General features: G+C 38.0%; 1 protein-coding gene across 9 annotated transcripts in view; it reads right to left on the bottom strand.

Moving 5' to 3' along the window:
* UBE3A (ubiquitin protein ligase E3A) overlaps window positions 1-24327 on the bottom strand; it is a 60555-nt gene that overhangs the window by 27848 nt on the left and 8380 nt on the right. For 4 of the 9 annotated variants that reach the window (XM_039548290.1, XM_039548307.1, XM_039548289.1 and 1 more), the window contains 5 exons: window positions 22971-23038; window positions 15249-15395; window positions 14526-14644; window positions 11060-11104; window positions 1665-1975 (listed from right to left, as the gene is read on the bottom strand). In XM_039548290.1, the coding sequence (XP_039404224.1) occupies window positions 1665-1975; window positions 11060-11104; window positions 14526-14545 (376 nt within the window). In that variant the 5' untranslated portion in view covers window positions 14546-14644; window positions 15249-15395; window positions 22971-23038. Of the gene's footprint in view, window positions 1-1664; window positions 1976-11059; window positions 11105-13808; window positions 13891-14525; window positions 14645-15248; window positions 15396-22970; window positions 23039-24327 lie in introns of all 9 variants that reach the window. The other 5 variants (XM_039548309.1, XM_039548300.1, XM_039548322.1 and 2 more) reach the window with 3 other exon arrangements.

Below are 24327 nucleotides of genomic sequence, written 5' to 3'. Positions count from 1 at the left end.
CTGCCTATCAACGGACCTTCTCTGTTTCCAATTTAATATTTTGGTGATCAAAATTGAAAATAGATTCCCAGGTAATGACAACATCGATTTTTAAATGATGCTTCCTCTCTGATTACAATTGTAACCTATGCTTTCTATATATTTGTGATTTCTCTATTTCCTTGTTTGTGGACTGCTATCTAAGGTATTACTGAGATGCTGACAATGGCTTCCACGGAATTTTTTCCTCAAAGGTAACAGTCTTAGGGCTTAGAACTCGAGAAAAGTAATTTAGGTAATTACTTCTGAAGGATATTTCTTTCAATTTATTAGAACTTTCAATCCTATGTCAAGCATAAAAACAAGTCACACATCCTTTTCCTTGGCTTTGCTAAACTTAGCTGCAATTTTCCCAGTAACTGTTGTAGCACATAGACCTTAAACAATTCTGAGTGCTAGATTCCTTAGACATCATCCAATTCCAAAGGTAACTAAGCCTCAGATGGGCTTTAAGAATGCATTAAAGTTCTCTGTCTATACAGGTACAAAGAAAGGTCAGTACTTGTGATGCTCCAAAAGAGGAAGTCTGAGTCACTGCTGTAGCCAAAAGACTGTCTCTGGAGGTAGGTTGAGAAGACTCTTAGGTACCCGCCTTGGGGAGAGGGGATGGTTAGAGAGAATAAGGAAAATTCTGTATCTGAAAAGCTCCATAAAAAATACAAAAAAATCAAGAGAAAAATCACAAAATAGACTTAATGTGCCTCTTTCTCATCTAAGGCTACATTGCCTTCCCTTTCCCAGTGTTTGCCTCTCTGCTTATTCAGATCGTAAATAATTTGGGGAGAAATTTATCCTTGCATCAGATAAAGAACAAACTGATGCTGCTATTGACTGGAACATCTTGGGTTGCTTATAACACAGTACTATGTTTTATTGCTGATTCTGTAGTGTTTATTAAATCTTTGCTGTAAACAATTTCACCTTCTTTAGCTAAAATAAATGGATCTGGACTTGTGTTTGTACCACTTTTTGCCGCAATAGTTAAAAAAGGTCTGCTCAAAGGTTAACGGCTTTAATTACATTTGGCCTGGTTTCTGGATGTGTTTGCATCACGGGTTTTGGCAACAACTAACACTATTCTATTAGTATGTATTTACAATTAGAGAGAGTTTGAAAAGCTAAACAGAAGTTAGAAAACATATACAGAACAGTATTTCATTTTACACTGGTTTAAAAATAACTGTGCTCAAACATTTTTAGCTTAGTGAATGCATTGCCTATCACCCACTGTATCATTTTCTTCATCTGTTAAGTTTCTTAGCAAAGAATCTGGAATTAGCTAAAAGTATAACTTTTATAATTTATTAACTGCAGAAGAGTTACGAAACTAGCAAAACCAAAACAGTCTTACAAAAGCACTTAAAGCTTTTTCTATATTTGCAAAAATCATTATTATTGTAAGACAACAAATGAATGTTGATTTTAACAGAGATGCGGTCAAGATCTAGGTCTGGAATCAGTGTTCAGCATTAATCCCCCCATTTTTCCAAAACCATAGTAAAATACTTGACTGTCTAACACTGCATTTTACTGAAGTCAGCAGAACACCACCAGAGTGAATTCTGCTGGCTTGTACTCGTGCAAATGAAATGTGTTTTATTTTATGAAAATTGTAAACATCTTACCTTTAAAGTCATCTCTTGGGCCTTGCATTTCCTTCTTGTTCATTTTTCTGTCAGTGCAGGAATTGTTATGGGCACCTTTGGAATTGTTTTCTAGGTAAGCTGAGCTCGTTCCTTTCTTGGAGGGATGAGGATCACAGAGTTTTGCATTAATCTTATAAAGCTCGAGGGCCTTAATGGCTGCTGCATTGTTATCCATACGGAGAAAAGTTGGACAGGAAGCACAAAATTCATTTGTACAGGCTTCATTTCCACAGCCCTCGGTTAACTGGTGGTAGTAGCGCTCTATTAGATGCTTTGCAGCTGCTCGCTTCCTGTAGCAAACATTCAAACAGTAAGTACAAGGATTAGTGGAGCATTCACATACAAAGCTCATTCAATAGCATCAGCAAGGCAGAGATTAGTCAGGCACTGAAACACAAGATTTCTGTCAGAAAGAACATATCAGAAGATTTTTTAAAATCCAGGATTCTCATCTTGACAAATGCAAATATATTTAACACACAATTTAATTTGTGGGTTCTATGTAAGTGAAAAATAAATCCTGTTCATGCGTAGTTTTTTATGGTAATGCTACAGTGGAGACAATCTTGTACAGTTCTGAACAATCTCAGCTGTTGCTGCAAAAGAGAGCAATTTGAATGCAAAACAAGGCTGCAACCGAAACAGAACTGGATGTTGTACAGGTGTTGAATCTAATATATAGTACTGAGGCATGGTCACCACTGACAGACGGAAGAGGCACAAAACACAAACAATTCAGACATTTATTTAGCAATGCTATCAATACTACACTATTTTACCCATTTTAACAAGATTCCAGATGACTAAATTATCATATTTAGTCTATTTAAATCTGCACAAAAAATATTCCTTTATTAATTAAACTGATGCCAAAAACACAATTACAGATGTGCTCAAGGCTGAATATATTTCTCCTCAGCTTAAATAAATTATACGGTTCTCTAAAAAAAAAGAAAAAAAAAAAAATCCAAAAAAGCAGTATCTGCCAAATCCTTCTGTTTCTCTTACCATCATAGGTGGCAAGTAGGTATTCTGAAAAATCACAGCTGTATTGCTGTACAAGTTTATGTGCTCAGTACTATATATATATGCACAAAAGAAAATGTAACTGTCTTATTAATAAGGTCACAGACTTCTGCAGAAACGTGCAAATACTAAAGAAATCACTGGAAAGCCGCAGGTAATCAGGACAGAAGCAGCTACATGCAGCACCAAGAGCACAACGTTTGACCACATTTTGGAAAGAAAGCCCCAAACCTCAACTTCATTTAAGATAGTAAGTTATTAATGAAAACTACCAACTATGAAAGATTTCAAACATTTTGACTAGGTGTAACATATGGGCCTTTTACGTAACTTTAGTGATACAGTACCATAAAGATTAGAGCATCAGAAATTGTAATAGTAACTTAAAATTGCTTTTCCTGATGTTGATGCATGCACAGATTCTGCATAGAGCAAGTACGTCAGAACAGAAGTGCTAGACTGGTACTACTCAGCACTTGCTGCACCTTGCTGTTAATAATGGCTGGTTAAATAGCCGTCTCAATGCAGCTACTTTAGAAGGGAAAACGTTCAGAGTGACTGCTGAGGTGTATATTACTCAGCAGTAACACCTTTGCTTCTTTCTTTTCATCCTTCAAGACCTCATGATGCCAGAGAAGAAAATACATCTTACAAGCAAAACAATTACTTTGATGTCTATCTGAACTTTCAAATGCCCCAGTATGTTTCAAGGGAAAAAAACCAAACAAAAAACCAGCTGAGGAGAAAGGTTTCCCTGGGACTTTGAGATGGATGTGGGGGGGAAAAAAAAAAAAAAAAAAAAGCAGCAGCATGAGCCATATGACTAAAATCATCACTGTGTAACAGGGAATAGCTGTATTCTAATCTAAGGAAAGAGTTCTAGTCTCTCACATTTTTATATGTAGGCTTAGGAGACTCTGCCTCTCTCCATGTACATCTAAAAATAAGTGGTTTTTTTAATCTTGTCTTTCATACTTCAGCCATTAGTATAGAGACTTTAAAAAAAACCACCCAAACCCTGCCAAAGCAACAGTGTTTTAATACAACTTGGACCAGTACATGATTTAAGAAACAACTATTTCTGATTGCAAAATTTCGTGCTTTGATCATTCCTGACTTTCAATCATTCCAGACCTCCAGATTTAGAGTGTGAAATACTGTAATTTGTAATCAGGTTAAGTATTTTGTATGAAAAAGTTGAATTGTTACAACTGAGCTGTGGCCATCTGTCTCAGCAACATGCACATCTTTCTAGCTCACACACCTAGTTTGATTAAAGTTATATCAATGTATAAACACTGATATATTAACAACACATTTTTCATCTTAAACAACACTCCATTTTAATCAGGTCATATCTGAGATGCCAGTAGATGAAGCTAAGCTTAGACTGGTCTCTAACAGTTAACTTCTGATAGACTCAATATTTTTTTTTTTATTTTAGTTTTTAGCTACCAATTACTTCTCAAAGTTTGCTACGCCTACAATAAGGCTATTTACAAACACTTTTGACCTGTAGCTGGAGACTCACTGACTCAAGTTCTGTGAAACTCTATTAGAGACAGAAGGTCTGATTGAAGGCTGTATTTTTAAATTTTGTTTTAAAACAAGTATGGAAGCAAACAATATGGTGTACTAGAATACAGCAGTATTAGAATTTCATAGGACAACATCCTTAGTTGGAAGGGACCCACAAGGATCATCAAAGTTCAGCTTCTGGCCTCGCACAGAACCATCCTCAAGAATCACACCATCTGCCTAACAAACACTTCTTGAGCTCAGACAGGCCTGGTGCTGTGATCACTTCCCTGGGGAGTCTGTTCCAGTGCCCAACCACCCTACAGGTGAAGAACCTTTTCCTAATATCCAACCTAAACCTTCCCTGATACAGTTTCATGCTATTCCCTTGGGTCCTGTCACCACACAGAAGAGATCAGTGTCTGCCCCTCTGCTTCCCCTCATCAGGAAGCGGTATACCATGACGAGGTCTCCCCTCCAATGTCCTTCTCCAGGCTAAACAGACCAAGTGACTGCAGCTTGTCACCAAGTGACAGTGGAAATCCAGAAAGATAACATCAACTGGCTTCCCTTGATCAACTAGATGGGTTACCTTGGCATAAAATGAAATTAAGTTTGACATGAACCCATGCTGGCTGTGACCGATGACTGAGTTGTCCTTCAGGTGTTTTTCAATAACTCCCAGAATAATCTTGTCCATAATTTCACCAGGCACTGATGTGAGACTGACAGTCCTGTAGTTTTCAGGGTCATTCTTCCTGGCCTTCTTGAATATTGGGCCAACACTGGCCAGTGTCCAGTTGACTGAGATCTCTCCAGATTCCCAGGATCATTGAAAAATCCTTGACAGAGGCCTTGCGATGACATCAGCCACCTCTTTGAGTATTCTTGTATGAGTTCCATAAGCCCCCATAAACTTACAAGGATCCAGCTGGATCCTCCCCCCTCTCCCTGGAAGCTATTCCACAGTCTTTTCACATTACCTTAGACAAATGATTTAAGTAAATAAATAAATAAATTTAAGTGAGGACACAGCCCTCAGAAGGTAGAAGAGAATTTACCAAGCCTTCCACAAGAGCTACATTTCTGAGGTTCATTGATAAAACGACTTACAGAAAAGGCAGTTCTGAGTAAGTCAATGTGTAATTTTACAACACAGTTAGACATTCCATACCACATTCCCACTGGTGTATACTTCAGGTGTTATTATCACCTTTCATTGCCAAAAGCCCACATTTCCCATTTCTAAATTTTTCAGCAGAAGAACTTGTAGCATACTCTATATTGTCCAAAAGTGAAAACTTGATCTCTTTTGACATTCCCCATGCCATTTAATATGCCGAAAACTAAAGTTCTTGGCCTGAGGCATTAAAACTGGTTCATCAAGCAAGGTAACATAAAACCACTCTCTATTCTTAGCTCACCCTACCCCCGTGAAGACTGCGGCTCTCTTTAAGTTCCTATAAAGGGATCTACTGAAGAGCAACTGGTCCCTTAGAAAACTCAAGGCCTAGTTTGCTGTACATTAGCACACAGTTACTGCTGTAGTTAAGGCTACAATAGTGACTGACTTGCATATACATTTCCAAATACTCATTGTTGTTGCACATCCAACTATGAAACTGCACTGGTGTGGCTGCAGTTGTAAACATTTCACAGGCATATCCTTATGACTGAAGGATAACTTCCCACTCAGTGGGCCTTGTATAACCTCCTCAAGCAATACGCATTGCTTCAGTGAGGAGGAGAGGCGCCTAAAATAGATACCCAACTTCCTTCCCCAAAGTCCAACAATTTCACAAGCACACTTTTCTGTTTCAAATTAAATTAGCATTCACTGAGTTAGTTTGTGGTAGTTACAGAAAAAAGAATGCCTTTAGGCTTTTCATACGTTCTTTAGCTAATAAAAAGCCAGATAGTAAGTACTTTGCATTTGTAATTTAAATTCTGCCAAAACTGTGGAGTATCACAAGAAACATGTACCACCAAGACAAAGGTGAACTGGACTACATTTTTGGTAGTAATTTTTTAATGTCTAAAACCTATAAAAAACAAGGATTGAGGGTACTTGTTCCAAAGTTCATATGAAACAGAATGTAATTTGCATTTCTCAAATACCTTAAACTAAGTACAGAGAAATACCATGTAAAGGAAACTTTTGCCACAGAAAAAATCAGAAGTTTAAACATTAAAGGAATTTTTGAAAAAATTGAAGCATGTAGTAATTTGAAGTTCACATACAAAGCATTTAAAATCATGTTTACATTCAAAACGTGCCTGAAGTTTAAAATACCTGCATAACTGCATCATTTTTGCTTGTAAGTTTACCTAAATTTTAGAAATACACATGGATGTTTCATACTTGTCTGGAAATACCAGCATGAATTAACATACTTCTGAATGGTTTCTGCTTAGGTCACAATAATTTTTATATTATTTTTACACATAAATCTCACATTGGACAGGAGTGTTGATCTGCTGGAGGGCAGGAAGGGATCTGGACAGGCTGGACTGATTGGGCCAAGGCCAACAGCATGACGTTCAACGAGGTGAAGTGCCAGGTCTGGCGCTCACAACAACCCCAGGCAGCACTACAGGCTGGGGACAGAGTGGCTGGAAAGCTGGCCAGTGGAAAAGGACCTGGGGGTGCTGGTCCACAGCAGCTGAACATGAGCCAGTGTGTGACCAGGTGGCCTAGAAGGCCACTGGCATCCTGGCCTGTATTAGCAATAGTGTGGCCAGCAGGATGAGGCTGTGATCATCTCCCTGTTCTTGGACCTTGAATCCCATGTCCAGTTTTGGGCCACTCACTGCAAGGAAGACACTGAGGTGCTGGAGTGTGTTCAGAGAAAGGCAGTGGAGTTGGTGAAGTCTGGAGCACAAGTTTTATGAAGAGCAGCTGAGGGAGCTGGGGGTGTTTACCCTGGAGGAGGGTCAGAAGAGACCTTATCACTCTATAACCACCTGAAAGGAGGCTGTAAGCCAGGTGAGGTTGGTCTCTTTTCCCAACCAACCAGTGATAGGACAAGAGGAAAATAGCCTCAAGCTGTGCCAGGGGAAGTTTAGGCTGGACATCAGAAATAATTTCTTCACTGAAAGGGCAGTCAAGCTTTGGAATGGGCAGTCCATGGAGGGTGCGGAGTCACCATCCCTGCCTGAAGTGTTCAAGAAACAACTGGACATGGCACTTGGTGCGATGGTCTAGTTGATAAGGTGGTGATTGGTCAAGGGTTGGACTCAATGGTCTTGGAGTTCTTTTCCAGCCTTGATGATTCTATGATTGCTAAATTTAGTAAGTGTAAATCTACAACAGCCTGTTTTACAATGGCTATTAGGAATTCAGAAGTGCCAAAATGTTCATAAGCAATTTTCTTAATGCAAAAAAAAAAAAAAAAATTCCAAAAAAGCATTAATGTGCATGGAAACTGTCTTCTGGGTAAGAAAAAACCTAGGAAACAGGTTTTTTAGTACTAATAGCAAAACAACTTCCAATATATGTGTTAACAGAGGCATAAAGAGACACATCTGCAACAGTTATACTACACTCTGGAAACAACATGACCAGCATATAAAAAACAGTTAAAAAAGGTGTTGCAGATGGTCATCTTTGTGAAGTTACATATTGCTTTCCACAAGTTTCAGCTTCAAACCTTGCACATTGGTTTTCCTGCTTCTGTTTAGCTAGAGTAAGAATAGCAGTGCTAGAAAAGACAAGCTTCCAGTAATAGCACTGCCCACACAGAGCCTTTTGAAGAGCCCTGCACACCACACTGCCAAACACTCCACCCAGACCTGGAGCCCAGCCCTTTGTTCCAGCAGTGCTGCAACACCTTTTGCCTGACTCAGCCTCTGGCACCACAGCAAATATGCATGGAGCTCACATTTTCCAAACTTCATTCTTTCCAGTGTGGTGGACTCCAACAGCAGGGCTGGATTGTGAACCCCCCTTGGACCATACCAGCTTAACCCAAGGGACCTCCCTCCCGACCATGTATTCTAGATCTACCATGCTTCTGGGAACATCATGCGCTGACAAAGGCAGGGCACTTCCTCAGGAAGGGCAACCCTGAGAACAGAAGGTCTGTCCTGGCTATATGGAGCAATGCAGGAAGACAGAGAGAGGGAGTGAAGAACACAGCATCTATCCCACAATCTCGTCGTAGAAAAACTGCCTTGCTACAGTCCTATTTGAAAAGGAGAAAAGGGTTTCAAAATTGCAAAGCATGCTATCCTCAAAAGCAGAGAGAAGGAAAGATGAATGCACAGAAAGCCGTATGAAGATGGCCATACCTTTACCTTGGTATGTGACATCATAAAATAGAGAGTGAAAACACAGGAACAGGTAAGAAGTTATTTTTTAAGAAAGTTATATTAATTGAAGCTGAAAGTCAATGGAGATGTGTGACAGTAGCAGACAGAAGATGCTGACCTTAACAATTCTAAGACCTGAATGAATGCTAAGGTAAAAAGACTCCTGACTTTGAGCTAGCACCAAGATGTTCATCACATGGAAACCCAGAACTTGGAAAGCTTGGGATAAGCAAGCCTTACACATGGAAGAGTTTGCTGTGTAAGAAACTGAGTATTTTCTTTAAATTTCTTTTCATTCACACATGTGAAACATATATGAGTATGGTCCTGGTATAAAGCTTTGCAATGCAAAATATGGAAATAAATAAAGCAACTGTATCAGCCAACCAGAGCAAAACCAATCATTCATTGTGCAAATAAAAAACCACTTGTACAGGTCCCTGCATTTACTAATGAATTTTAGGCATGTAAATAACATAGTAACTATTTTAGCAACACAGTAGGCTTGCAGGTCACAACTCTACCACCCAACCTGCCATTCTACCTTACGTGGCAAGAGCCACTCTGCTGCAGAATTGCAAAAATTCTCTGTAACAGGTGTAGTACCCATCACATTGTGATACAGTTTAAAAAAAATTTAGTTACGCAAGTATACTGTATAACTACTAGTCAAATATGTGAATTCCTACAGCTTGACTGGCTCACATTTATTTTAAAGAAGTCAAGGTCACTCTGATCACTGGTCTACATCAAAAAGAAAAAGTACTCAGCTATCACACAGAAAAGCTTACTACTGTAAATTATTTTTTCATGTTTGGTTTTAAGGAAGATAAATCATGCACACACAAGAACTGTCAAACTCCTAGAGGGAAAAAAGTTTTACTGCCTTTTCCTTCTGATTTATCCTAGGTCTTTAGAGTTTTTGTTTCACACCAGTCTAGATGAGTGCTACTGATACATCTTTCCTTAAAACGTGTAAAAACAGTAATCTAACTGACAAGATCCAGAGTGGACTACAGCCAGGCTGCTGTAGTTTTTCCTACTTATTCTCCTACTCCTCCTCATTTCTCCCGTTTGGCTAGGCCAGGGAAACAAAAGGACACAACTCAACTTGCTGCAGGAACAATAAACCACAATGCAGCACAGACCACTACTGGAGCAGGAATAAGAGACCATGGCAGAGCTTTTGTTCTGCGACTTCTAATGCATGTCCACATAGCAACATGCAGAGGCACCTGTCAGGTCTGGATCCCTGAAACCCTCACTCCTAAGAAAGCAGCTGGACAGCACTTCTGTAACATGGTATGAGTGAGGGAAAAGAAGTTTGTCATACAGGAGAATTGCTTCTCCTAGCGCAAGAAAAGGTTTCACTGCAGTTGAGTTGCTAATAACACATCAGAAAAGCCCTGACCGTTTCCTCCTCCCCATTTTTTAGGTATTCAGTCCAATGTGGGGGGGCTCACAGCAGCTTTGCTCCTCCTTAAGTTGGGCAGCTACAGCAGAGAAGTCCTTGAGCAATTCACACTATGTCCCTAGCCTGCAAAACATCCTGAAAATGGCATCCAGCCCGTGGTGTGTAAAATGCTGAACTGCTTGGGGGGAAGGCGTGAAGGAGACAGTTTAAGGTCAGAGAAGAAGTTTGTGGCAAAAGAGAAATGAACCCAGATCCTTTGAAGCCTCAGACAGCACAACAACTACTGGGCTACATTCCCTCTATTATTGTGGAACTTGTGCTGTAAGCCAGAAGAGCAGTTTGTGGCTTCCCTATTAGAATTCTGTAACAGAACAGTTTGAATAACTGGAAAAGAATCTTTGTTTGCTAACTCACAGAAGAATAAAGTCTCAAATAACTTTTTTTTTTAATGCAAACCTGCAAACCTTTTGAATTTTTAAACTGAAATGAAGGTTTCAGCCCATCACAATCTTGCTTCTAGTTAATCTTGACTTCCAGACTAATGAAGATAAGACAAAAAAGGTTCAGACCTGTCAGCAATACGCTCTGCGAATACTGTTAAGTGAAAGAGAGCTAGTTTTCTGTTTCCAGAATTTATGTCAGAAGTAACTGGCATATAAATTCACCAATTTAAGTCACAATCTTTTTTCTTAGTTCAACAATCCATCTGCCACAACAGATACCAGCAGGTATTGTGACTTAGTACTGAAGTGTCTTCAAACCCGTGCCAGATGTTAGTGAATGGCAGGTAGAAATTACATCCCTGCTGTCAAGTCTGAATATAGGCTGTAAGATTTCTGACACTGTATTATGCTACCATCTACTGGTTCATGTTAAATTAAACCTCTGAACTTTCCCTTCAATTCATTCACGCTCAAAAAAAAAAAAAATCAGTTTCTACAGAGGCTTAAAATTGCAAAATATTAATTTGAAATTTTCTAAGGCAATTTCACAGTTCTACTCAACTTTTGTCTTCTTTTTATTAAGCAGATGGAAGAGTGACTATTATATACGTTCAGAACATTTTTAATCAAGATACACCAAACTCATCCACTCATTTACTTACATTCGGCTAGTTTCAATGTTCTCAGAGTGAGGTTCTCCTGGTGATCTGCAAAACCAGACAGAAAACCTTAAGCATTGCTTCTACTTCTAAGTCAGTACAATATGAAGAGTTACGAAAGATGGAATGTGATAACTGTATTATTGCCACTAAAAGCATCAACTTTTTGATACTTGCAGATTTAATTTCTCAAACTCTAGAATACAGTTTATAACATAAAACATGATAGTATAATTAAGCCAAATTTCCTTAAGAAGGAGAGCACTTTTTCCCCACTGCTTACACAACAGGAGTCATTAAGGAAGAGATCTGCCAGTACTTCTGCATTCAGGCTGCACAGTGCACCAGTTCTGGGCTAATTCTTCATAACCACTTCTGTAACCAAAACGTGTACTCAAAGACTATCAGTGATCAACTGCAACCAAAAATTCTTTACAAAGCTGGAGTCTAAGAAGTAGCAGCTTAGAAGCAGGGTCCAAAAGAATCTCAAAGCAAATCTCACATCTCTCTCCACCTGAATTCATGGAGCTAATCTCACAGACAGCTTTGTTTTCTTCAATCCAGCCAAGAGAACAGCCAGTAATATTCAGAATTAAGTGTTATTGCCTGGCATTTTTGAACACACAAGCAGCACCTGTGTTTATCTTGACAACCCCCACTGACTTAATTTACAGAGTAATTCAAGGGGTATAGCTCCATACTAACTTCAGTAGACTAAATTATAGTTATGTAGCTCCTCTTTATTCCCATCTTCCTTAAGACAGCACGGATGCAACAGTTGACTTTTTTTTTTTTAGACAGTATTTTTCTTCTCCCTTTCGGACTTTCCCCTAACCAGTGAGTTTGTAGCCAGACATGCCAGAAGACAAGGCACTACAAATGCAGCAGTTCTGATTCCCATCATCGTAGGATGCCTTGAAATCATACTCTAAAAGACCTTACGGAACCTTCACTTGGGTACAAACTTTGGTACAGTTGACCAGAACTGCCATGCTGGAAATACTGTGCAAGGAGTGGAAAGAGAGCACAGTCATTACAGTAAAACTCTGCAGCTTGGATGAACAAAAATGTCTTTCATGACAGCTTTCTAAAAACAGAAGTGAGCTAAAATCTGCAAATAGAACTAACTTTGCAGGTTTCACCAGAGTCTGCTGCGGGATTTCAGTTAGGACAGATAAGCAGACTTTCCCATAGCTTTACAGGGAAAAAAATCTTTACTTACAGGAATGCAATTTCTAAATTTCTCTATTTACTACATAACTATCTATAATATTCTAAACGCTATTGGAAATCTCCAGTTGTAGCCTGATAGATTCCTTTTTTCCTGTTTCATTGTGCTATTTTACTGGATGGTCTCGCCTATTAAAGCTTGGACTGCTCTCTAAATTCTTTACTAAAATTTTAGTTCCTTTTCTGAAGCACCAGATCTTAACAATATTCTGGATTCTACCAAACAGACCCAGTGCCTAGAAGGTATTTCTGGCAGACAACTTAGAATTCCTAGGCTAGCTGGATACTGTGCAGTGACAGATGATGCAGAACACAGGAAATTATTTGTTTATATTTCATTAACTTATAAAATTTAACTGACACTAGGGACAGAATTCTGAACTTCCTATCCAACTAATTTTATACTCATGCTTAAAATGTAAATACCCTTTTAACTGGAAAATAGCATAAAAACTGCCCAATTAAAATTTTGGCCTCTATTTATTACCTCCAAATTACATTTCTCTTACTCATTAAATTCAGAACTGACAAGATAGTTGCTGACAAAAATATTGTTCAGCAGCAAAACAAATAAAATTTCTCTTCAACTCCAGCAACCAAAGCAAGCCTCTAAATGCTTAGTGAAAAGAACCTCAATTGTTTTTTCCCACTTATTCACCTGGGCATGTAAGTGTTAGAAGCTGGAGTAGAGGAAAGATGCACGTTTATATTCATACTGGTTAGCTCCTCTATTTACTTCCAGGACTTCAGTAAACAGTAGCAAAAGGTCTGGACATTTGAGGCTTTGCTCTCTTAATTCTAGTATTGCGACATACAACACATTGAAGCTTTGGGAGAGTAGTGCTTTTAGTTGCTATGAAAATGCAAGGGAAATAGTGGTGTTAAAAGAAAAACATCAAGAATACTGATCACTTTCAGCCTTTAAAATAAACAGCAGTATGAAGAATTACAGAAAAAGAGCAGATTGGCATCTAAACTTTGCATGTAAAAAAGTTAGCCTGGCGATCTGTAGTACAGACATGTAAACACAGGTATCAGTATACCCAAAATCTTTTCCTATCCTCATCATTTGTGAGAATTTTATCTGGGCTGTAAAGAGACAGTACAGTTCATGTTACTGTATTGTCTGTTAACACAGACAATACAGTCTATGTCACTCTAAAAAAACCCCCCAAAAAGATGCTTCTGTAAGATAAACAATATAAGAAAAAAATACCATCTAGCTGGGTCAAAAAAGGTTTGGTCCTCTAAGGAAAGTGGTTCTGCAGAAAACAGGGTGAAAATTCCTTCAGCTTATTGTTTTCTAAAACATGAGCAGACCTACTATAACTATGGTTTGCAGAACTATTAATGCACATATTAACTCGATTTTAAAAGGTTTCAAATGACAATGTAAGCACCTAACAAAATGAGCTTTCAGTACTCATTAAAATGAAGTGGAAGATCAATCTAATTACAGGTTGCACTTGTTTGCTGAGAAGCTATTTATTTTGCAATACCCAATTGTTTACAAACAAGATACCTTGTTATTTCCTGTGAGCAGGCAACAGTACTGAAAAACAACTATATAGTACGGCAAGACGTCCTTTCATCATGCTTAAAATCTGAAACAAGAGTTCTGTTCAGAGAAAATCTCAGAGCAAATGCTCTTAAAATTTCAGCTTTGAATTAGATTGTAGATACTGATCACAAGACACCAACTAATCTGAATACTGCAGTATGAGCTAGCAAATTCAAATGGTGGCTCACTTCCAACAACACAGGGAGCAACTTCTCCATTCTACAAGCCACTCCTTTTACCTCCAGTGTACCCCTCTAGATGAGAGAAGTAATGGTATGCCAGCTTACACATTTTAACACCATCAAGCCTCCTGGATAAATACTTTTAAAAAAAATTGAACAAATGCTTGGCTAAGTATGCTAAACAACTTATACAGAAATTCAGTATGACAGTAAAAATCACCAGAGACTTTTAACTGACAGTATTTTTCTTAAGAGGGATATCATGGAGCACCACAGTGCTTATATTTTAAAAAGTAGGCAGAGACAAACTAAGTGAGCTTTGAAATCACTGTTAGCAAGAGTGTAAGTCAACTTTGCCAGCTGACTTATCTTAAACAAATAATGTAACTCAATATTATTTATAAAACTAACTTCAAGCCATACAAGTTAAATACCTTAAAATAAACATTATAGTAGAAAAATTCCTGAGAAACAACCCAGTATGCTTCATGCTTACCTTTTACAAGCTGTGGCCATTCGGTGACATCAGGGTGATCACAATTTTGAGTCACTGATCAAAACCGAGTTGTCACACCACTCCTGTATCACGCTGGGCTAAGCATAAGCTTAACAATTCTAAATAAGTAAAAATAATTTAGTTAAAAGTCCTTAAAAATTATTTTCAGCCAATTCTCTAAAAATAATAAAAAAAAACAACATAAAAAGAAGAAAAATATTGATGCTAAGTATTGTTTTATCAGTGAGATTAAGACTTACATTCATTTTTTGCATGGCATTCTAACTTCTAGAGTTACTCACTGCAGTACAATCAACTGGTGAACTTGAAAATTCAGCAACTTATTTTTAGTCTTTCTAAAAAACCAAAATCCATACCCATCTCTTGGACCAGCAGAAACACCCCATGACAAGACAACAAACATTCAAAGATCTGGAATTGTGTGCATAAATATGAACTGTAATTTCTACCTACAATAAAATTCTGGTAGGTGTTTTGCTGCTACAGCTGGGTTAACATTGTTTCTTAGCAAGGCTCTGTTCCCACGGAGCAACAAGTAACCTGAACTTTGTTGTGTGCCTCTCCCCAAAAAGAAGTAAGCTACAGCTACTAAGTTTCAGAGGAGCAACTTTCGCTATCTATAGCAAATCTTTTAGGTTCTTTGCTCCATTTATATCACATGTCCTCTCTCCTCTCCCTTAAACTTTCAAAAGTATATTTTACCTGTCAATTGTTTCCCGTGATCTGGCTCCACTGGTATAAATTGAAGGGTTGGTCCTTTACTTTGTCACGCAGGTGGCAGCCAATGATCACTCAGCAATACTCGTGCCCAGAGCGCCCTGGGACCACCCCAGCTGATTACTTCCATGGCTGAAAAGGAACCAGTTAGTCTCTTACCTACTGCTATTATCTACTCTAAACTAAAGTTAATGGATAACATATTTCCAAACATAATCCTCAACACTCAATTCATCCCATTCTCTCTCCCCCCCCAAGCTCCTAAGTGCGCTGGAGAAAGCCAGAAAAGAAACAAGGCCTCTGAAGGAGAGTCAGATGACAAATAGCATTTCCTTTCTGCTAATATAAATTTTTGATAAATACTGCAATGTTAATATTGTATTTAGTAAATAAAAAGTTATCTTACTTTCTCTTAACAGCAGCAGCTATGAAGACAGACCTCTGTATAGTATCCTGATAAGTTTTATTCCTGTGGTAACCCAGATGAAACCCCACATTTGCAGGTTGCCATGCAGCAAAAGCCTCACACAGAATGAAGGTGCACAAAGCTATTGAGGGCACACCCGCAGCTCTCTGCAACACCTGCAGACATAACAATCTGGTGCAAATACTAAGAGAGCACATCAGACAGCTTTAAATATGTAGTAAAAACCATTTATTTCTTTACTGCACCTTCTTAGGTGCTTCAGTCCAACCTATACAAGAGTCGTGCAGTAAGATCTTAGCAAGGTTCATGATTTTCTAAGGTTTGTCAGAAAAACTGCCCAGTTTTGCCAATCTACTATAATTTGCCATTCTATCACAAACTCTGCACAGAACAAAATTTGTGTTAGTTTCAGAATGATGCTTATTAGTTTTATCACATACATTCATTGAGATAGGTAAAGTGCCATTTGATGATTTTAACATCAGTAATATTTGAGTGTTCTCATCATAACACAAGTGCAGTTGACACAAGGAAAGTAAAAAAGAAGCAGGCTACCAAAAATCTCCAAAATAAAACAGAGGTTCTCTAGTACTTATGTTTTATGGGTGTAAATTGTCAAAGTTTAACTGAGTCAATGCTAGGAACATAGAAAAACAATTAAAAGTCAGTTGGACAGGTTCCTGATCTGTCAACATTACAGAACAGGGTAAGTATTTTCCATTTAATGTCTGCTGACTGTCAGCTGTACAGAAAGGCAAAACCTAAGATGCTGATGCAAAACTGAGAAGCTGTAAAACACTGCTTAATACATTCTGATTAAGACCTGAAAATGTCCAGTTTCAGGCAAGCCTTAGTTTTGAGGAAACAGATGGCTATTCTAAAGCTGCTTCTAGCACCTAGCCCAAGCAACTTCTAGTACACTGGTCAGAGGACAGTGGTATCATCTCTAAAGCTTCACTGGCTGGGAAGCCTGCACTCTGACTGCTGGAAGTACCAGCTCATGTTCTGGAGTGTGCCTGACCAATCACTCCCTACCTAGACTTGGTCCTGTATCACCCAGACTATTGGCAAAAACTTTCTACAGCAGATTTCCATTCAAATAGAAGTATTTAGAACACCAGGCTGCCATGAACCTTAGTAAAACAAAGTCTTCCTGAGGCTGTTTCATACGGGAGAAGTCATGAACACGACTGACAACAGTGAAAGAGTACATGAAGTGTTGGTGCTGGATTCAAACACCACCAGATTTTGGAATGTTAAAAAATATACATTAAATTGGCTGCTCCAAAGTCATAGGCAAGACAAGTTTGTTCCAAGGCCTGACACAGATCCAACTCCGTTAGTCAGATTTATCACACCACCGAACATAGTATCTACAGCACTTCTGTGATGGGAGGAGTATCTGAACTGTCACAAATCTCACTGAGCTGAAGTAAACTCATTGAAGCTTTGTTGTGAAATTTGTATCTACAAATTGAACTTATCATGGGTCAGAGCTTTGAATCAGGTAGTTTCAGGATTTCTGATTTGTTGCATGATACCTTGAAACTAGACTTTTACTGTACTGCAGTTGAAAATTCTCATGCTACTTTTCGCCAACATAGATGCAAAAAACCTTAATGAATCATTTTTCTCTTTTGTCTCCTTCTCATCCTACCTTCCCCATCTATCCTTGCTGCCACTCCTGTGGGACTGAATATGATTGGCAAGGATTCCCTAGCACAGATGAAAGAATTAATTTTTCTAAAACCTTACTCATTCATGCATCAGCAGAGTAGAGTCTGCTGGCAAAGAGACCAGCATGTTGAAACACAGGGTGGGTGGTGAAGGAGACTGCCACCAAAGATCCCTTATTCTGAATATAGCTCAAACAAAGGACATTTTGACTGCTTAATCCAAACAAGCCAGAAAAACCCTCCAACCTGGTTAAGAGAGTCAAAAGACACTACTTGATTAGGAAGGGAAAACCACACTGATGAATACATCGAGATCTTGGAAAATGGCATTATGGAGAATTGTGAATTGGTCTAAACCAACTGCTTTTCTGTCACAGGAATTTCTCTACAAAAAAACTTCTCTGTTTGAAACTTACCTTATAGAAGATGAAAACAGCAGCCCCAGAGCAGATACTTATTGGTATTACTCAAACAAATTCCCCTGGTCTTCACTGTTATGATCAGCATGGCTTACAGTTTAGGCTTTCACAAACACACTGAGCAGCTGAAGGTATGAAAGGAAATTTGTGGCTGTGGAGTATGTCTGAGAAACCCAAGATGGCTGCCAGGCTCTTTGGGACTGGGCAGGCTCTAGTACAGACACATCTGTGTCTGCCTAGCGACTATTTACTAGGGGTAGAATCAACCAGGACTGCAACAACCCCTGTTACAGTTAGGAAGACAATACACAAGGATCCATGTCTTCAAACCACTATCTGAGAACTCTGTGACTTAACCTAGCCTTCATCAAAAAGGAATGGGATAAATAATGTTTATGCAGTGATTTGGAACAGCATCTATTTCTCCAAGATGGCACACAGGTGAATATTTTCTTAAAAGAATGCTCCCATCAACTCAAGGAGGAGTTAAAAAATGAGTGAAAGAACAAGATGTCAGGAAGCAACTTCATGCTAAAAGGCTAAAGGCTAAAAGCAACTTTGTTGCACAGTTTGATAAAATATACCTACATAGTTCATTAAACCTTGAAAGTCTACAAGCAGTAACACCAGGCAAGAAGAGGTCCCCAACTTCAACATACAGAACCTAAAGCCACACCCTGGAGATTGTAAATACTTATTCTTCAGCAACCAAAAAAAGGCAAACAATTTCCAGGTACCAATAATTTAATTGAACATTACATGGTAAACCTACTATGGTGCCTGGGTATTTGATGTTCACTTTCTGTGACAGCAGTGAAATCTGGCAGCTGATACATAGTATCTGATGCCTAGGAAGATCCCTTACAACATGAACACTATCCTTACTTAAACTGTAACTTCTGATTGACTTATTAAAAGAGTGGGACTTGTGGGAAGTGGCACTTGTAAGAATTTAGATTTCCTTTATGAAAGAATTTTAAGTTATCTACCCAAGTAATCTTTGATCCAAATTTTTTAAGATTCTCTTTTTGATCTATGATGAAAACAGGGGTGATTTACTGTACAATGAAGTACCATGATCTACATTACCTTCCAGTACCAGAATTTGAGTTGCTTAATTAAATGTAAGCATCTCTCTCAAGAATATAGCACTGAAGACAGCTTTTGTATGTTTTCTCAAGAGTCCCTCTGAATGTCCCAAGAACGAATTTTATGTATTTCCAGAAAGACTTTGAGTACCACAATGAAACAGTCATGTATACAATAAGGAACTGACACCTAATATGAGAGCTGGCCTTTTAAAACTTGAGATTGAGTCAAATGTCCTGGAGAATATTCACCAAACCCCTAAATTCAATCTTAATTGTCATAAGTAGAAAAAATAATAACGTAATAGGCATGTTTGATTTCTTCATAAAGTTGGAAATATAAATTATTTTGTTGCCTGCATGCTGCTTCCAATGCACAAAACATAAAAAGAGAAGTTTTCTTCATGCATCTAATTTGTAGGCAAAATTACTACTGATCCTACAATAAAATAAAACAGCCACTAATACAACCTGATCATAAAAATCCTAATGGAGCCAAAAAAAGCCCAACCAAACGATAATATGGACTCTATATGAATTTTTCCTACTGCATGGTAAACCAAGCAACTCTACTAGTAACAACAAATGCAAAATCACATTAGTTAGAAAACCAAAAGAATTGGGTTCTATCCTGGAAAATGCCAACCTAAAGTGACTAAAGCAGTCACAACTGATGCACAAATGTACACATGCTCCCATATATTACAAAAAGAGTGACAGATATGACTCATGAAGGGTCCCTGGAAGAGTGTCTGTTCATCTGCACAAAGTACTTCACACATCTTCCAAACTCTAACCCAGTTCTCCAATTATTCAATATTCTTCAGAAGTGTTCCAGAAGTAGTAAAAAAGAGCCACAAAGACAGCATGAAGACAGAAGAAAATGCCTTGTGATTAGACAATGAAAAGAGTTCAAAGTTAATCAAGCCTATCAATATAGATACTGGAAGAAACTAAGTCTTCTCATAGCACAAAAAGAATACATAAAGATCTTCCAACTGAAAAAAATGCATATGAAATCCTCTTGAATAGAAAATGAAAGCTGACAAATTCTAATTAGAGTAGGAACACAAGCATGCAGGATAATGAGAAAAATTAACACTTGAATAAATTATTTGGGATGGGAATCTGAATTTGCTACTATCTTCAAATTAAAGTTAGTGCTACTCTGGAATTTACATTTCAGTAAAAACACAAGTTACTGAGTTTCATAAAGGCAGAATTTTGTGCATCTCAATACAAAGAGATCAAACACAGGTTCATATAAAAGCTCCATCCTATAATGTCTGTATACTTACTTTGCCTTGATGTCAATACTCTCCACTGTACTGGTTTTGACTAGGATAAAGTTCATTTTCTTCATAGTAGCTAGTGTGGGGCTGTGTTTTGGATTTGTGTTAACACAGGGATGTTTTTGTTATTGCTGAGCAGTGCTTTCATAGATTCAAGGCCTTTTTCACTCTTCACCTCACCAGGCAGGAGGCTGGGGGTGGACAAGGAGTGGGGAGGGGTCACAGCTGGGACAGCTGACCCCAGCTGACCACAGAAACATTCCATATTATATGGCATCATGCTCAGCATATAAAGCTGGGGGAAGAAGGAAAAAGGGGGCATGTTCGAAGTTACGGCATTTGTCTTTCCAAGTCACCGTTACCTGTGATGGAGCCCTGCTTTTCTGGAGATAACAGAACATGTGCCTGTCCACGGGAAGTGGGGAATGAATTCCTTATTTCGCTTTGCTTGCATGTGCGGCTTTTGCTTTACCTATTAAATTATCTTTATCTCAACCCACGAGTTTTCTCACTTCAACTCTTTCGATTCTCTTTCACATCTCACTGTGTGGGGAGGTAGAGAGTGGCTGTTTGGTGTTTAGTTGCCAGCGAGGTTAAACTATGACATTCATAAATCACAGAGTAACAGAAGAATATCTGATGTTTGCTCCCATTCCCGCCCCTCAGGCCAAAGCTAGAGGCCTGTGTGTTATTCCCATTTTCTACAACTGCCCCGGCAACTTTGGATTCTAGATTCCGCCTTCAACATCTGTTCTTGGTTTGATATTTCAGTGAGATCATATATGTATTTTGTTCACCTTTGCAAAAGCAGGAAAGATCCAAAATTATCCTTAGCTTCGGCATTTTTCACTTAGACCACAGTCTGATTTTTGTCTTCCACTACAAACACACCTGATTTTTTTTTGCAGCAGAACCATTTGTTTTTGTTTCTATTTCAGTTATATTGTATCTATTACTTCAGGCTCCCTCCAAAATGATATAAAGCCATGAACAAAACGCCCCTTCTACACCAGTAGGTGAAATCCAATCACCTATTTAAATGTCTTCTAGTAACTCTCCTTTTACTGGCTACTTATCATGTTAAATTATTTTGCAATCAGGTAAGTTTTACAGCTTTGCTTCAGCATTACTATTTAAATTTTTATTCTGTCTGTCCTTCTGCTTATGCTCTGTTTTGATTTCTTTTGCCACCCATTTGTCATGCTGCCTTCCATGTAAAGCATCTTTCTGTTCACCAAGTTCTTCAGCATGTTTGCTTAAATATAATTTATATTAAAACCAAGCAACCATGCAATTCTGTAGCACAACATTCAGCTTTTCTGATGTTCCATTAGTATTTATTACTCACAATTTGTGGGGGATTAGAGGGGAATTCTTCATCAATTTATGAAGCACATACCATTACAAAGACTCAATGCATACATACAGTGGCAAGCAGTTAAACATCCAGAAGAAAAGCAGCCAGCAGGAATAATGGCAATAAAGAAATAATGGCTTAGGTTTGAAGAAGAGCCATTGTACACAGAACTGGTATTGACACTGGAGAGCAAGAAGCAGGTGGGTGGTCCCAGTGGTGCTGTGGGTGCAAAAATGAATATACACTACCTGCCAGATGCCTACTAGAGTAAAGGACCAATCTATGCAATTCTCTCAGGAACATCTGGATTGTGATAATGTAACATTGTAGCTTTTTGAGAGACAATTTTTAATTAGTACACACTACAGCTAAAGATTCAGCATAGAATTAACAGTTTTATTAGAGCCTGTCTATAGCTACCTACAAAACAGAACTTAAAAAGATACCAAACAACTCTTTTGCAAACTTGAGATTTCAAAACTTTATTTCTAAGTCAATTATCTTGAAAAATCCAGACATAAACCCATGGCACAGAAAACTTGGATCAGCTGTTACTGAGCTCTTCCCCACATTTTAAGTGGTACACACATTGCTTAGAAGCTGTTCTTGAAATAACTACATACAATCTTGTATATGCATGAACAGACCTATTTAATATGGCAGAAAAATTAACCTAATAGTTGTTTTTCTGAATGCAGTGATGCTCAAAGTTTCAAAAATTCTCTATGTTCCAAGTTGGTTCATAGTTGGTAGAACTTAAAGAGACACTACAGAGTGGTGCAGTAATAGCAGGTATTACCAGAGAACCACACCAGAATTAAGTTAGGAAATGGCAATTAAAATAACTACAAGTTCAAGTTCCAACCCTGCCACAATGCATGTACATATTTTTAAGCTGACTGGACACTTAAGAGCCTAGACAAAAAAGAGATACCATGTGCCAGGGGTTTATGTTAACACTGATAATAAAGATTATATTTCTGTATTTCCCAGCATTCCTATTTGTAAATTTGACTTACACTGATGACTGCATAAATTTTCTGCAAGTTCTGAACTTATTTTTCAAGTCATACCCCCACTATAAATATGCTCAGCAGCAAATAAAAAAAAACTGGTACAGCTTTCAGAAACACATCAATTCTTATCCAATCCATGGAGCAATAAATGGATGGTAGCAGCATGATGATGAGCTTGTTAAATCAAAAGGGAATTCATCAATGTTATATCTTCAGTATTTATCTTCCCCAAGAAAAATCAAGTCAGTCAGTTTTCTAGAAAATTATGACTAAGTAATAGATACCATAGTAAAAAAAAAAAGGGGAAAAAGTGATTGTGTGCTTCTTCTTGAATTAATTTTCAACCCTTTTTTTAATCTCAGGAAAGAAAAGTATCATTATTTGCTATTATAATTATTAGCATACAAACGAAGTAAGTGAAAACAAACATACCATATCTTTTCAGAGCTGCAGAATCTTGTTCTTTCAAATTCTATAATGGACTTCTACAGTTCTTGTACCTATAATGCAAAACATTACAATTCAGATCTTGCAGTATGCTTCATACCAATCTGAAGCTCAATACAACTTCAAGACAATACCTTCAAAAGTGCCTATTTGATAAGTCATGAGCCTGCAACTAAAGGAAACATAGAATCATAGAATATGTCAAGTCAGAAGGGACCTGCAAGGATCATCGTACCCAGCTACCCACTCCTCACAGGACTGCCTAAAACTAAGCCATATAAAAACTAAATCACACTTTTCATAAAAATGCACAACAGAAAATAATTATTGTTAGATAAACTACAAAAACAAAGTTCATGCACATAGTATTCCCTATTATTTCCCTTGCAGTGATGCAATAGTTTTACAATTCCATTCATCCAGTTCATTACAAATACCAATTTCCTTTCTCCTTCCCGGCCCATATTTAGTTCTGTTTTTTTTTCTTTTCTTTAAGAACTGGCATTTATAATAAGAAGAAAAATGAACTCTCAAAAGAAGTCACAGATAGAACCAAATCTTTGTTCTGGGTGCATAAAATCGCTGGAGTTCAGTAAGCTTTTCTATAAATTCTTCATTTTCAGAGAAGTCATAATTAACAAGGGACTAAAACATACTTGAAATATTTTCAACAAACACCTAAAAGCACAGCCAGCTTTGAGAGAAAAAGTGACACAAACAGACACATAGGCATATAACTGAAGAAAGACAGGGGCTGTGGATTCCCCATCAATGGGGGTGTTCAAAACCAAGGTGGATGGAGCTCTCAGTAACCTGGTCTACTGGAAGGCGTCCCTGCCCATGGACGGGGGGTGTAATTAGATTTTTCTTTAAGGTTCCCTACCAACTCAAACCATTCCCTGATACTATGAAATCTACTTACTACTTTTCAAAAAAGTTAGTAATTTGGCACAGAATACCACATTTTCAGTACTGTGAAGACTTAATACATAATTTCTTGGTTTAAAACTTTATTAAGAGCAAACAAATCCAACACAGCTGATTTAGGCTGATCTCCAACATGGATCAGAGGTCCCACAAAGGAAAACCTGATCTGGTTACCTGAACAGTACATTCAGTTTTATCTTAAAAGATGTCAAACCAGCAAGAACTCATTTAGTGTCAAGGGCCCAATTCTTTATCAGGGAACTGAAACCCTGGACCAGTTTTACCACTAAAACTCTAAGCACTAACAATGTGAACACACTTCCTTGTATTGAAAAAAAATTCGTTATATAGGGCACCCTACATGTTTCATGAAAAAAGACTGCTATTTCAACAAACAGTTCTACTAATTATGTAG

Source organism: Corvus cornix, chromosome 1 (assembly GCF_000738735.6).
Source record: "Corvus cornix cornix isolate S_Up_H32 chromosome 1, ASM73873v5, whole genome shotgun sequence".
NCBI lineage: Eukaryota > Metazoa > Chordata > Aves > Passeriformes > Corvidae > Corvus > Corvus cornix.
This window is presented reverse-complemented; position numbering and strand designations above follow the sequence as displayed.